Source organism: Ambystoma mexicanum, chromosome 10 (genome assembly GCF_040938575.1).
Source record: "Ambystoma mexicanum isolate Mex_15411 chromosome 10, UKY_AmexF1_1, whole genome shotgun sequence".
NCBI classification, from domain to species: Eukaryota; Metazoa; Chordata; class Amphibia; order Caudata; family Ambystomatidae; genus Ambystoma; species Ambystoma mexicanum.
This window is the reverse complement of record NC_090932.1, coordinates 129,199,748-129,215,962: the sequence shown is the minus strand read 5'-3', so window position 1 is coordinate 129,215,962 and position 16,215 is coordinate 129,199,748. Positions and strand designations below refer to the sequence as shown.

At 46.5% G+C, this 16,215-nt stretch overlaps 1 protein-coding gene across 1 annotated transcript in view; it reads right to left on the bottom strand.

Annotated features, from left to right (window-relative positions):
• Nucleotides 1-209: 209 nt before the first annotated feature.
• The window catches only part of LOXL2 (lysyl oxidase like 2), a 361,884-nt gene continuing 345,878 nt past the window's right edge, over nucleotides 210-16,215 (bottom strand). Inside the window, exons 13-14 of the mRNA XM_069617615.1 lie at nucleotides 11,912-12,023; nucleotides 210-2,911 (exon numbers count right to left, since the gene is read on the bottom strand). Coding sequence (XP_069473716.1) covers nucleotides 2,832-2,911; nucleotides 11,912-12,023 — 192 coding nt within the window. The 3' untranslated portion in view covers nucleotides 210-2,831. The remainder of the gene's footprint in view (nucleotides 2,912-11,911; nucleotides 12,024-16,215) is intronic.

Genomic DNA, 16,215 nt, shown 5'->3' with positions numbered 1-16,215 from the left:
CCTAGCCCTAGGTCTTTTCCAGACCTAGCAACTCCCCTGTTGCCGTGCCCACCGCTGGGGACAAAATGCAGCACAATTGGAGTGATAGTGGTGGGCAGAGGCAGATGCTGCACTTTGGCAGAAGAACACATTTCATAAACATGTATTTTCAGAACCGTGATTTTAATGGAATCAGACTCGCGTGGTCAGGGCGACAAAAGGGCTGAACATTGTAATCAGAAATGTATTTATTGGGGAAAAAGAAACATTTTGCATTCAAGTATGTGCAAGTGTTTACAGGTGACACAACGTGCCCTCATAAAACAGAGGAACACTCATTAGCACCATTTTCATTTACAAAAAAATGTTTAACGGCAACAAACAAAATAACAATTACACACTCATATTAGTGGCCTCCATGATAACAGGACAATCCAATAAGTTAAGTCTTTTTTTTCCATTTTTTGTAATGCAGTGATATGGAAACAATAATGAATTGTGTCTATTCTCAAACCACCATGTTCAGCTAAGAAGCACAGATTTAATTATACACTTAATGAAAAACAGAAGAGCATTTTTTTGTGAACATATGGGTAAGAAAAGGGGTATTATTGAATGATGGAAAGGGTATCCTGGTTTCATGCTCGAACCAAGAACATGGGGTAGCCAAGTGCACAGAAATATTTCGTGTGCTTGTATGCTTGGGTACAGGTTGTATACATACATAATATCATAATTAAAAAGTGCTATTTAAAAAAAAAAAAATGAAGACGTGTTTCTTTCAGTTTAGCACCACTTAAAGAACAACCTTTACGATCCAGGTTGAACAGCGCAGCAGTCCTGAAATAGGAACTGCATGTCAAAGTTCCTGATATGGGTATCAGAATTGGGAATGATGGCGCTGGCTTGCAAAAGTCTTTCTGGAAAATCTATGTCTGAAGTGACTTACGGACCATTGGAAGGCTTTGTAATTGGTTATTTATAATGTGCTTTATACCCAGAGGTTTCTAAGAGTGGACCTGGGGATCGAGCCTGGATTGCTCCGCCTCATCTTGTTTCCAAGAGGAGGCACGTTGCCCCTGAGCTATCCTCCCGAGCTTCATAGTTGGGTGCCGGCAACAAATACCAGAGTCTAGAGTGGAGCCCGCGATTCTCATTTTCTGGCCTCTACTCTTTATTCCATGAAAGAACTCGATGACGCAGAATGGGGTGATGTGCGTGGGTTGCGTGGAGGCAGGAGCTGACGTCAGTGGCAAATCCGCGACCCTGCAAAAGATTTGTTTTCTAAGCCATCACCACGGTAATAGGAGAAAAGAGCTCAAATCGACAAATCAAAGTTCTTAAGATACTTCAAATAAGACACTTGCTTTGCATTATACAAGGAAATGTTGAGTCATTTATTTGGCACAGTGTTTTGGTTGCGGTCTCTGATGGGTATGTTTTTGATAGTTGTCTCATGTTCAACATAGCTTGACATCAACACTTACTTCAATGTTGGCCACAGCCCAATCTTACAGAACATGACGTTGTTCTGTGGATAGAGGTCTACCACGGCTGTCGTTATCCTCCAGACATCGATGTCAGACAGTAAAATGTGGCTTCTGTTTTGTGAACATTTTAAGACCCACCGCAGATTTTCCAAATTGCCTTCCGCTCTGTGGACATTTTAAGGCCCACCACAGATTTTCCGATTTGCCTTCCGCTCTGTGGACATTTTAGGGCCCACCACAGATTTTCCGATTTGCCTTCCGCTCTGTGGACATTTTAAGGCCCACCACAGATTTTCCGATTTGCCTTCCGCTCTGTGGACATTTTAGGGCCCACCACAGATTTTCCGATTTGCCTTCCGCTCTGTGGACATTTTAAGGCCCACCACAGATTTTCCGACTTACCTTGCGCTCTGTGGACATTTTAAGGCCCACCACAAATTTTCAAACACTCAGACCCACGATCTCGGGTAGTGGAGGAACACCCCAGACTTGCCGAGATCTCACAAGCTCTGCTTGCAGCCAGTGGAATTATCTATTGATTTAAGAAGGCAATTCAGTCCGTACAAGCCACACTGTCACCCCTCAGGTCTGAGTATATCTTTCATGCACTATACTTATGTCTTGTGAGCTTAAACTCTGGCGATAAATGGTTGATGACAACAGCTTTTTTTTTTCAAATCAACATTACGCCCAAAAAAGCCAAAGTTCTACTATTTTGTGCTTGGACGGTAAAATGGGATTAAGCTGAAGTTTAAGAGAGAAGAAAACAGAAGCTTGAAAATGCTTGAGAAAATGCTCTGAAGAGATCCAGGAGCAGGGTAACAGTACAGGACATGGTTAGTGGAGAGGAAAGTCAGACTCGATGTAGAATGGTAGGACATGAAGCCTGTGGCAGATGCAGGCTAAAGGGGTTCTGCCCAGACATGTCTACACCAAAGAGCGAAAGTACATGGGCTTCACAGAAATGAAACTTGGCTATTAAATAGTAACAGAATTATTCTTTTGATTGCGGGTATCTGGTATCGTTGCGTCCAGAAACTTTTTTTAAATTCTTTTTTCCATTCCCTTTCTGGGAAGATGGGCGGGTCTAGTTTGCAAAGGATCTTGCAGATGGCTGGAGAGAGCTGATGGACATTTCAAATCTGAAACAAGCATTCCATTCATATCACAACCACCAAATGTACAGTTCAGCCTGTGTTTGAAACCCCTTAAATAAATGCTTCGGACTTCTGGAAAAATAAAGTATTGGAGCCTCATTTTAAAGTTCCTTTTGCATGCATGTGTGCTTGACGGCAGAGAAATTGCTGGTATGGGCGGCTCTGGTTCCTTAAATAGTGGGGGCGGGGGATACGCCTTGTTTCTTTATCGTGTGGATAGCTGGTTATTTAATAGTCCGTTGAAATGCTCAAACTTGTCTTCTGTCTCCGCACTGAAGGACCCACCTGAAAAAGAAAGCACAACAGAATCTTGGCATCAAGGAGGCTAATATTTGAAAGGTCAATCACATCTTTAAAACAAAAGATCTTATTCCAAGTGTGGCGGTTCAGGAAGAATGTGGTGGTAACAGAATTAATGCCACTTTAACTGTACAACCAAATTTCAACTTTGGGGGTAACGTGGAGGACTAATTTGGCTTTAGGTGTTTTGTTCACTTTACCTCCAAAGATTGTAGAATTACCACCAACATTAATTACTCCAAACTCCAATGATGTTCTTTGGGGCTCTAAAATGGGGAATAACATCTTCTTGGAATCTGTAGGATTTACCTCAGGCTCCGGAGTACAAACACGGTGGTAACAATAAATCCATTCGGCAGATTTGCTGCTGAATTTATTGCACCGTATCAAATTTTACTTAGCCCTAATGTTGAATTCCTCCAACTTTTAGGGACCGCAAGAACATCTGTCATTATTACCCAACTCAATGATACTGCACACAATGACTATGAAAGGATGAGCACTGGGTTAGTTCTGCTGGGATTTGGTAATGTGACCACAGGCTGTACACAAAGCTCATCAATGTATCTTAAAGACGTATTAGATACTTTTGTATTCTGCTGAAAGAGGGATCTACCAATGTCACTCTTTTCGATAGCACCTTGTGTAAAGAAACGTTCAACTCCTCCAGCTGGAAAAGTTTGAAGACTCTGCGACCACCATCTGATGAAGTCTATGGGTCTATTATGGGATGTAATACTCTCACTTATTCCAATAAAAGGTATGAAAGCTTGGATCATGTACGATGTTAATACCTGCATATGTATATAGTGGAAACCAGTCCATTTGACTTGACTGCACACTCAACTGCTGGGAGGCATTCTCGCATGAAGTCTAGGAATTTGCCTAATTCATGGATTGATGTGAAAACCATGCCTTGATTGAGTGGGAAGGGACCTTCCCACTATCTAAGGACACGCATGAGAAGTGCCCAGCGGCGGGTCTTCTATTTTTAGTGCAAGATGGCCCCTGCGGATGCCTTTTAGTTGGACTGTATTAACTGGCACTGCTCTGAGATTTCAGCACGAAGCTGACCAAGTGAGTGGCTGCCCCCAAACTAGGTGCGGTTGAGCCAATGACAATATCATGGGCTTGTGTAAACTGCAGACGATTGGACTAAAAGTGAAAGCAGCAGAAGTCCCTGCTACATAGACGACAGTCTGCCGCAACTGGGAATAAAAGTGAAAGCAGCAGAGGTCCCTGCTACGTCAACGGCAGTCTGCCGCAACTGGGAATAAAAGTGAAAGCAGCAGCGGTCCCTGCTATGTCAACGGCAGTCCCCCGCAACTGGGAATAAAAGTGAAAGCAGCAGAAGTCCCTGCTACGTCAACGGCAGTCCACCGCAACTGGGAATAAAAGTGAAAGCAGCAGAAGTCCCTGCTACATAGACGACAGTCCACCGCAACTGGGAATAAAAGTGAAAGCAGCAGAGGTCCCTGCTACGTCGACGGCAGTCCGCCGCAACTGGGAATAAAAGTGAAAGCAGCAGAGGTACCTGCTATGTCGACGGCAGTCTGCCGCAACTGGGAATAAAAGTGAAAGCAGCAGACGTCCCTGCTACATAGACGACAGTCTGCAGCAACAGGGAATAAAAGTGAAAGCAGCAGAGGTCCCTGCTACGTCAACAGCAGTCCGCCGCAACTGGGAATAAAAGTGAAAGCAGCAGAAGTCCCTGCTACATAGACGACAGTCCACCGCAACTGGGAATAAAAGTGAAAGCAGAAGAGGTCCCTGCTACATCGACGGCAGTCCGCCGCAGCTGGGAATAAAAGTGAAAGCAGCAGAAGTCCCTGCTACGTCAACAGCAGTCTGCCGCAACAGGTGGAAAGAGGTGGCAGCAGGAGTCCCTGCTATAGTGGTGGCAAAACACCACATCAGTCTGCCGTGTCAGGGCACGCGCAGCAAACCACGGAGGTCAGCAGCTGCAGCCGAGACAGAACGCTGTGTGCCCAAACACCACAGTGATCTGACGTTCCAAGTCGGAAAGGTAAGAGAGCGGCTCCACGACAAATCCACGACAAATTGGGCAGTGCGCCACCTTGAGGGACATCCGCCTCAGCTTCCCCGCTGAAGCTCGGCCCAGGAGCGAGGAAGGGGGTCATAAAGGCATCGCCCTACCAGGGAAGCAAACCCGAACATGGACAATAGTAGATGAAAAGGGGGAAAGGACAAAATCCATCCAGTACCACAGTGAGGAGTGAAAAAAGGGCCCACAGCAACAGGCCACCACTTAAGTGAAGCAGTAGGGTGGAATATGCACCAACCCCTCCATAACGCCAGAGCAAGCTGAATCCCTGCGAAGAGACAGCAACAGTCTGCTAGTAATGGGACTTAGTCAACAAGTCCCACTGGACAGGACTCTCCTCAGTCAGAAACAAAGGCATCACCCACCCTAACAGTGGTAAGGGAGACGTGGGAAAGGAGCACAGGGAAAGAACATGGACATAAGAGAAGGCAGGGACACCAGCAGACCAGAGAGCTACAGGAGAGAACCACCATGGAAAGGGAAGGGGCAAGAGAGGAGGGGCGCCAAACGATGTATGCATCGAGGGCCGCATTCCTAAGTGCACCCCCGCAGTTTCAACTCCAGCCACAACAGGACAGAGGGCCCCGCTGGGAAGAGCGGCTGGAGGAGTTCACTGACTTTTTGAAGGCAATGGGAGACAGCAAGTAACCAGCGCTTCTTGACACGAACGTGTTGGGGAACGAGTTCAAAGGAATACTGAAGACAATCCTGCCAGAGGAGCGAACAATGTCTGAGGAGGCCATCACTGCCCTAAATAACAAACTTGTGATGCAACCGAACAGGGATTTGTAAAGGTACACCTTCAACAGATGCAGTCAGCTGCCCCAAGAGTCAGTAGACGCGTTCGTCATGAGACTATAGAGGATGATAGAGCACTGCGAGTTTGCCAAGTTCTCGGATGAAGAAGCGACATGGCTTAGAGTGATAGAGGGCCGCTCATCGTCCGCACTTCGAAAGCACCTCTTAAAGAACCCACTCCCACTCAAAGAATTACAGGAGTTGGCACGCATCTTTGAAAGGGCCAAGTACATGCCACGGAGATCGAAAAGCCAAAGGAGGGTGAGAACATTGCCAATTTACAAGACAAAGGGGGTGGGGCAACAGGAGGAGAATACAGCAAGGACAGAACACAACGTCAATATGCACCTGACAAGATCTAGGGGAACCCAGGTGCTAGAGGTGCAGATTGGCGTTCCTCCATCGGGGAGAATGCCCAGCAATAGGGCGACAATGCACCCGATGCGGGCGAGAGAACCACCTTCAAGCGGTGGGCAGGGAAGGGGTGCCCCACCAGTCTGACAATTAGAAATGATCCGAGCAGTGGAAGAGGCACACCCACGGGAGGTCAACTGGGTGCATACTACCGGAAATATGCCTGATGGCCAGAAGGCAAAGGAGAAGACGAAGACCGGTGGAATTAGGATGGAGGTGCCATGTGAATGGAAGAGACGGTGAGAGCATTGCCTGAGAGCCGTTCGATGATAAGTGGGGGGAAGGTGTTGTATCCTACCACCGTGGAACGCCCTTAAGGAATGGACGTCCTTAATAAAAGTGGCTCCGGCAGGGCCGGAGGAAAGGGAGGAAGAGGAGGAGTGATGGAAAGGAAAGGGGGCAGTTGATGAGAGGAATGAATAAAGAAGGTTTGAATTACGCAGGTCTCTGACTCATATTAGGAGCGAGTGGAAGAAAGAACATAAGGCAGAAGAAGACAAGGGTCACCCCGCATCCAGAACACAACAATCACTATGCTCTGCCCAGAAGAGCCTGATAAACAGAAGGCCTTCTGGCAGGCCTAATACCACTGAACTGGCAGCCGTCTGGCAGACCCAATACCACTGAACTGGCAGCCTTCTGGCAGGCCTAATACCACTGAACTGGCAGCCTCCTGGCAGACCCAATACCACTGAACTGGCAGCCTTCTGGCAGGCCTAATACCACTGAACTGGCAGCCTCATGGCAGACCTAATACCAATGAACTAGCAGCCTCCTGGCAGACCTAATACCACTGAACTGGCAGCCTCCTGGCAGACCTAATACCACTGAACTGGCAGCCTTCTGGCAGACCTAATACCACTGAACTGGCAGCCGTCTGGCAGACCCAATACCACTGAACTGGCAGACCTAATACCACTGAACTGGCAGCCTCCTGACAGACCCAATACCACTGAACTGGCAGCCTTCTGGCAGGCCTAATACCACTGAACTGGCAGCCGTCTGGCAGACCCAATACCACTGAACTGGCAGCCTTCTGGCAGACCTAATACCACTGAACTGGCAGCCTCCTGGCAGACCCAATACCACTGAACTGGCAGCCTTCTGGCAGGCCTAATACCACTGAACTGGCAGCCGTCTGGCAGACCCAATACCACTGAACTGGCAGCCTTCTGGCAGACCTAATACCACTGAACTGGCAGCCTTCTGGCAGACCTAATACCACTGAACTGGCAGCCTCATGGCAGACCTAATACCAATGAACTAGCAGCCTCCTGGCAGACCTAATACCACTGAACTGCCAGCCTTCTGGCAGACCCAATACCACTGAACTGGCAGCCTCTGGCAGACCTAATACCACTGAACTGGCAGCCTTCTGGCAGACCTAATTCCATTGAACTGGCAGCCTTCTGGCACACCCAATACCACTGTACTGGCAGCCTTCTGGCAGACCCAATACCACTGAACTGGCAGCCTTCTGGCAGACCTAATACCACTGAACTGGCAGCCTCCTGGCAGACCCAATACCACTGAACTGGCAGCATTCTGGCAGACCTAATACCACTGAACTGGCAGCCTCATGGCAGACCTAATACCAATGAACTAGCGGCCTCCTGGCAGACCTAATACCACTGAACTGCCAGCCTTCTGGCAGACCCAATACCACTGAACTGGCAGACCTAATACCACTGTACTGGCAGCCTCCTGACAGACCCAATACCACTGAACTGGCAGCCTTCTGGCAGACCTAATACCACTGAACTGGCAGCCTCATGGCAGACCTAATACCACTGAACTAGAGCCTCCTGGCAGACCTAATACCACTGAACTGCCAGCCTTCTGGCCGACCCAATACCACTGAACTGGCAGCCTCTGGCAGACCTAATACCACTGAACTGGCAGCCTTCTGGCAGACCTAATTCCATTGAACTGGCAGCCTTCTGGCACACCCAATACCACTGTACTGGCAGCCTTCTGGCAGACCTAATACCACTGAACTGGCAGCCTTCTGGCAGACCCAATACCACTGAACTGGCAGCCTCTGGCAGACCTAATACCACTGAACTGGCAGCCTTCTGGCAGAACTAATTCCATTGAACTGGCAGCCTTCTGGCAGACCCAATACCACTGAACTGGAAGCCTCTGGCAGACCTAATACCACTGAACTGGCAGCCTTCTGGCAGACCTAATTCCATTGAACTGGCAGCCTTCTGGCAGACATAATACCACTGAACTGGCAGCCTTCTGGCAGACCTAATTCCATTGAACTGGCAGCCTTCTGGCAGACCTAATACCACTGAACCGGAAGGCCTAGTCAGATAACAGACCCTTCCTTGTGCTGTGGCATTTCAAGACAGCGTACAGAGAAGGAGCTCTGCCCAGGAGGTCCTCCTCGTCTGGCGACATTGGCACCTTTTCATGATGCAAAAATGCTGCCAGGGTGACCTTGTGTGAATAACTTCCCCCCAAACCCCATGGAAAGCTCAAATATGTTCTGTGATAACCCATGATTGGGATGTGGGCGTACAGTAGGCATAGCCGGCAAACCTGGACTAAGGCGGCCCATCTTGAGGGACGCTTTGAGCAGGATGAGGTTAAGGCGATACATGCTTGAAAGTCCCCATACTTGGCCTTTCTGTCACAGAGAGAATGTGTAGTAGCCAAAGCAGCCCTCTGGCTCCCAGTGCCACGAGAGCCAGCACATCGGGCGTCAATGAGGGTAGGCAGGATGTACCTACGGAGGAAAGTAAAGGAAAGTAAGTGGAAACGGGGGTCCTAAACCCTTATGTATGTCTTCTTATTACCAATCCTTCATGGCCACGACTCCACAGGGGTAGCAGCTCTACTTTCCCTAACATGAATCGGGAGAGTGCAAAGGGGCGTGTGATGGTTGGTGTGACCGCAGTGGAAACGCAGAAGCTTGGTGTGGCGCTGCGGAGTCTAGGTTTAGACCCATGCTAATCTAGATTTAGGCGCTTTGATTTTTTAACAGATCTTGCACAGCCATTTTCTTGGTGCGTGGAACTGTAATACACAGATGAAGAGTTTGCCACTAGATGGCGCACTAGACCGATGACTGAATTTATTTGCGTTGAGGCTCTTTCAAAAGTTGTTGGTGTTCCGAGTGTAACAATTAATAAACATTTCCCACGACGAACAACAACGTCTACACTACAGCATTTTAAATGTATCCCAGAGTTGAGGCTTTCAGCCTCCTAGGGCACACTATCTTCTGTAGATGCAAAATGGCATTGTGCTATGCGTGATACCTTCAGTCAGTTCTCGTTTTGCACAATGCATGCTGGGGCTTGTAGTTTAATGTTTCCAATCGAAAGTATGCGTCGATGTGTCCACGCATGCAATGGGCCTGATTTACATAATATTTTGAGTGCTGAAAAGTGACTCTGCACACCTTTCATTGTGCAAAACTCAATTCAGCGATTTATGGAATGGATTTTGCGTGCATTTCCATGGCTATGTGCGGGCGCAGTCGAGCGCTGTGTGCGACACTCCACACAAAGTGAGGGACGGGCCTACGCACCAAAATAAATAGGGGGCGGTACATGCATACTCCCCATTCCCTTGGCAAAATAAAGAAGAAGGATGAACGTGGGCGTGTTGAGGGACGTGCTACGCAAAGGAATCGCACGCCCAGCACTGCGCAAAAACAAGCATACTCATGCATGGGAAGCAATGTGTAAAGATAAGGTACAGTCAGAAATGTAGGGGTGCTTGCATGCAGTTGAGGTGCTGATTGAAGTTAGGGGTGTGCGTATGAAAATTAGCGGGGTGCAGCCGTCATTTAGAGGGATTTGTACCCAGATTTACAGGGAACCGACTTCAGTTACGTGACATGTCACGCATTTTATGGGGTGTAGTTAGAAGTTACAGGCAACCGTACGCAGTGTCACCGTGGTGCTTCCTTGATTGCGGGGGAGGGCCTGCACGATTGACATTTAGTGGGCTATAACTGTAACCTCTACAGTCTCCTGCCTCCTTGCACTTACCTAGATCTGCTGTGCCCTGGCAGCACTTACTCAGTGCAATGCTGCCCAGATTTCACTTCCCCCTTCGCTTCCCCCTGCACTTTGTGTTGTCGCACTTGCATGATCTGAATGACACAAGGCCAAGTAAGATTGTTTGTCTCGTCCTCCCTCTGTCTTCCCTACCTAGTCTTGTTGTGCCTAGAAACACTTGTGTACAGGCGTGTTATAAATTACTTATATCATAGACGGTTTGCATGATGGCGGGGATGCGGACTGCGCAAAGGTTGGTATATGTGGCTACACCTGTTTTGCGTGGGGTGGTGTTGTGAGCGTTCCGGCCGCTACTTGCATCCAGGGTTACTTTGCCATTCAAATTCCATGAATACGCAGATCGCGCATAACATGCTTTTGCATGGAGGTATGCGCAAAGTGGTGTTACCTTCAGAGGACTTTGCAGGCCCTATGCACATTTTCTATAAATCGGGGGCCAATGTCCAAACCCTGACTGTCCAAAGGTTTTGCACAGGACATGGATCCACTGGGCAACTGTGCACTTATGAGTGAAGGAGCATATGCAAAAGTTTAGAATAAAGGTTATAATCGAAGGACAGTTACTAAGAAGATGTCTCTCGGAAATGTCCAACCAAAACAGACACCTGTCATTCTGTCTGTGGATTGCAAGTGTGATGCTGTTGAATTTAACTCATGGGAGCAGTTCTTTTGTCCCATACTTATGATGGGAAAACAAAACTACAAGTTCCTTAGCAGTGAAGGAAAGAACGCTGCTTGGATAAAAGCCAGATTGGCTGGAGTTGTGATACAGGACACTGTCCACTTGGAAGTTATGCATTGGATACCAGTCTGCCCAATGATTCTGAGCATTGTTAACCACTTGGGTTTGGGGTGAAATTTCAGGGCTATCGTAGCTAGTTTGGACCAAGTGGTCGAAGGTTTATAAGAATGCGTGAAACTGGTGATTCCTCTACTGTGGAAAGAAATAGATTGGGAGAAAAATCTGGGCCAGAAATGTTCTTTTTGCCCTCTGGAGCTATTGGGTCGAGCAAACATTGGGCCTCATTATGAGTATGGCGGTAAGGCAACAATGGTGCCGGCACTCTTCCTACCATACCGCCATACTCCATACCTGGCGGGCAGAGCGGCACCCGCGAGCACAGCAAGTCAGATGTACCGGCACCGTTGTATCCGATGTCGCCATTCTCATTGAGCCCTATAGGACTCAAATGGGAATGGGGATGTACCGGGCCCAGCACCCGTGAAAGGCAATTACCGGGTCCTGCTGGGCTGGAATAGCCTGGTAATTGGCCCTTCGCAGGTGCCGGACCCAGTTGCGAGTTTGGAGGTAGCCTTGCCGGTTTTACCGGCAAGGCTACCTCCAACCTCGTAATGAGGCCCATTGTGTCTGTATTGTGACCGTGTTGGGTGCACAAAAATGTCAACCAATTAGCAGGCCGGAATATTCTGAGCACCCTCATGGAAAGAACTACATGTGTTCCACCTCCCAGTGGAATGTTCCCAGTGGAATTTCCGCTCGACTGGGCGAGTTCAACTATGAGCAGAATCGACCAAATCTGCTCCACCACCAGAAGCCCTTCTCCTGACCCTGTGCCACCTTGTCACATAGTCACCAGCCTGCCATTTCAGCTGCCCTACTATTGCATGCCCCCTGAGATCCAGCTACGCAGCTGCTTTCTGCACGCTTACCTATATGGCAGTTAAACATCCAGATACGCTGCCCGTCGTAGCGGCACCGGCACTTCATGACGTTGTTGGTGTAGTCTGTTTCAGCCACTTCAAAGTTGGGATTGATGACCACCTTAGAGGACAAACACATTTCTGAGGTTATTAAAACAGCATTGGCACACTTGACTTTTTTTTAACTGTAATGCATGTTTCTGCATCACATAGAACATGGCAGCATGCTTTCCATCTGCTTTGTTCCCCCTGAGGTTAGAAACATTCTCCTGCTGCCTGGACTTGTAGCATTACCAACTTTGCCAGGTAACCTAAAATTGTACATGCTCAACAATATTGAAACTCGTAGTGCTAGGTTTTGGATGGAGTACTTTAATGCTAGGACGGGTAGTGATCCTCTGGTACTACACAGTGCCCATGTGCTTGATGTTGGTGGGAACAGCTCAACATTACTTAGCAATCAACATTTTGCTGGATTTAGTGTCATAGAGGGTAGCATTGCTGCTCACCTAAAAGCCTTAAATGGCCTACAGGTTCAAGACTGGTTCAAGACTGATCTGCTACATTTTGGGTTTGTTCGATCGGCAAATCAAATTAGTTGTGTTCTTTATTTATAAACTGGCGTTGATGTGTACCTGCAACCTGGGGAGCGCTCTGAAATGAACCCCTAATTCAGGATACAATGGTCAGCCCAGTCCAGGTGCCCAAAGCATGGCTGTATCAGATAATGGCAGAACTAGTGGAATCTACTCACCAGCAAATGAGGTCTTTTCCGACCCTCCCACTACTGTATAACAATGGGCAGCGATGCTGTGATCAATGCATAGATAAGTACATGGCCCTTGCCTTAAATCCCCTTAAGGAAAGGGGCCTTTATATCAGGAATACATACTTGGCTATCATAGTCTATAATTGCAGAGAGCAAAGATAATTCAGCATCTTTCTTCAAAGAATGTGGTATTCTTAAGATCACAGCAACTTAAAGAAATAATACACATTTTTGAAAAGCTACAGGGAGGAGGGCTATGAATTCCTGAGATGTGTCAACCTAATGTTTATAACAGTCTCTCATATCTCTACCAGGAGGGAGGCCAGAACTGTATAGTACTAATATCTCCCGCAATTACCCCCCCGACCGCCCTCACTGCTCAATCCCGTGCAGCTGTCATGTGAGGTTTATAGTGAAAAGGTTGAATTTAAAAAAGTCGAATGTCAAAATCTCGAAAAAAAAATCTCGAAAAAAAAGTTGCATTTTTTTTATGACGTTTTTTATATGAAATGGGGGCGGGGTTCCCCCCCAGCCCCCCTTTTTTTTACCCATTTTTTTTATTCCCGGACCCCAAAATAAATATATAATTAAAAAAGAGGGAATTCAACTTTTTTTTTTCAAGATTTATTTTTCGAGATTATTGTCATTCGACTTTCTTTTCAAGATTTTGACTGGATACCGTCATGTGATGCCCCCTTTTACTGTTTCCAGCTTCATCCCACAAACCATCGATTTGTTGCAGGGCCTGCCACCTCTGGCTCTCCAGATGTTTGGACTACAACTTCCATCAACACCTAGTTCATTATAGTAACTATATCATAACTACATAAAATACCCAGCAATAGGACCACTGAAATCATCAACATGCCCATTATAGAGATAATCTTGTTAAAGCCCTTTTCATTTTCAATAAATAATTACAAGGGCCTTGGTGTGGTAGTATTCATTACGTACTCTGGGAAACCCTCTCCATTCACAATGGTAGATCCATTCATCCCTAGGCCTCATGCTAAATTCAGACACAATCTTGCTTGCTAGCGGTTGTTAAGTGACCCAAATAATGAGTGTGGAATACATCAGACAGAGTGGTGAGAACTAGTGCGGGGTGACCCCAATACAGCATTCGTGATAAAAACCCGGTGTGACACAAAGAATGATCAAGGCTAGCAGACAGACGACACGGAAGAAAACATCAACCCCAAACACAACCTTCTTGACGTACTCAATGAAGAAGCAGAAACACCAAAACCAAAGACACAATCTGATGGAAAAATGAATCAATTTCACCTCAATTACCAATGCCACCATCAAAAGACAAACAAAACCTAGAAAACAGATACACTGCAACCTCGTCAATGCCAGATCAATGTCAAAGAACAACAGAAATGAACAAACTACTAAGCGATGGAGGGTTAAACATCCTATTCCTCACCAAAATCTGACTAACTCAAAACTTCAAGGTAACAGTACACAATTCCCTACCCAACAACTTCAAATTTAAATAAGCCAACCAAGAAGGAAAAAGATGAGGAGTTCTCGCCGTTGCATACAAGGACCAGCTAAAGATGACAAAAGCACCACCACTATACATCTCAAACTGTGAATCACTATTCTTGCACTTAGCCTTAGATCACCAAACCAACCTATCATTCCTACTGCTCTACAGACCAGAAGAAAACATAGATTCATCCAAAATTCTAATTGGTGAAGGGAGTGACACATGCAGCAGGCCACACCCTAGATGCAATCCTCTGTAAAAAAAAAAAACCTGGTCACAACTGCACCCCCAATGTAAATCCTCTGGAGCGACCACCTCATATTACCCTTCGTACTCCATTCGCCAATGCAAATACTATCTAATCTCCCCAAAAATCCACCAAATCAAAAAAGAAATAGGAAATCCATAAACATTACGGACCTTAACACCAGATTGGACACCGCAAAACCCTCAGTCACCGTTTTAGACTCAATCAGCATAAATGAAAGAACTGAGACAATCCAAAAATGGATCACAAAAACACTAGTTGACATTGCACCTGAAAAAAACATTCTCCCCCTCACTAAAGAAAACAATGGCAAGACGGATCACACCCCATCTAAAGGCACTAAAAAAAACAAACAGGAAACTGGAACAAGAATGGAGGAAAAACTATGATCAACAGAAAATAAATGACCTACCAAAGACAGATACGTCTGTACATCGCAGAAATACTCAAAGCAAAAAAGACATATTACAACGAACGAATCACAAACTCAAGCAACCCCCAGAAAGAGATGTTTAACATCATCCACAAGCTAAGAAATGCAACAGCATGTAACAACACACCCTCATCATCACAAAAACTATGCGATGACCATGCAGCAAGTCATTACAAGCATGCCTAAAACATCAACAATCCCCCTAACCAGCCAATGCCGTAACCATCTACAAGACTAAACAACTACCCGTCAATTTCGACAGAGAAATTCAATAGCCTAGTTAGCAAAAGCATCAAAGCCGGTTCTCCGGCAGTCCCCTGCCCACTAGCGTGTAGAAGACTAGCATCACTCAGAAAACACCTGCAGACTATTTCCTCAACCTCCTGAACCACTCACTAGCAACAAGAACTGTTCCACAAGCCTTCAAATTAGCATACAAGAAGCCTTTCCTTAAAGACCAATTGGGAAACACTGAGGACCTAACCAACTATTGACCAATCTCAAACATCCCATACCCGGCAAAAACTCCTAGAAATCTATATGTACAAACAAGTCCTGAAACATGTAGAAAACAATCAAATACTAGACCAGGCACAAGTCGGCTTCAGACCCATGAGAGGAATGGAAACTGCATTATTATCGATGTGGGATGATCGAAAAACCAATGCATACTTCAACGTCAAATCGACATTAATACTACTTGATCTATCAGCAGCGTTCAACAAAGTCGACCATGAAATACTTGTCAAAAGACTCGAAGATATAGGAATCTGCAACACAGCGTTACTTTGGCTAAATTCCTTCATGGCTGAAAGAACAAACAACGTGGATAACCCCCTTCAATTCAACACCCCACATGACAGCTTGCAAAGTCCCACCAGGCTCATCCCACTCAACACTGATATTCAATATCTACAAGACCCCTCATTACCCTCATGAAAAGACACAGCCTCACCTGCTACAATTATCAGATGACACACAATACATATCAAAATCAATGCTGGCGAAGAGCGAAATCCAACCCAAACTACACAAAACCGAAATCATGATTGCGCCCAATGACCCGTTAAACCAACAACACATCCCATGGCCTACTGAAATGGGAAACTGGCCTGAGCCATGCAACATGGTAAACATTCTCAGAATATTAATGGACAACAACTTAATACTCAAACCGCGAGTCCACGCAGTAGTAAAGAAATGCTTCTTCCACCTACACACAATCAAGCGGATACTCCCCTTTCCACATGAAACACTTGCCGTCATTTCTCTTGTCATGTCAAGAATAGACTACACCAATGGCTTCTATCTCGGGATACCAGACTACCTAGTCAAAACCTTACAA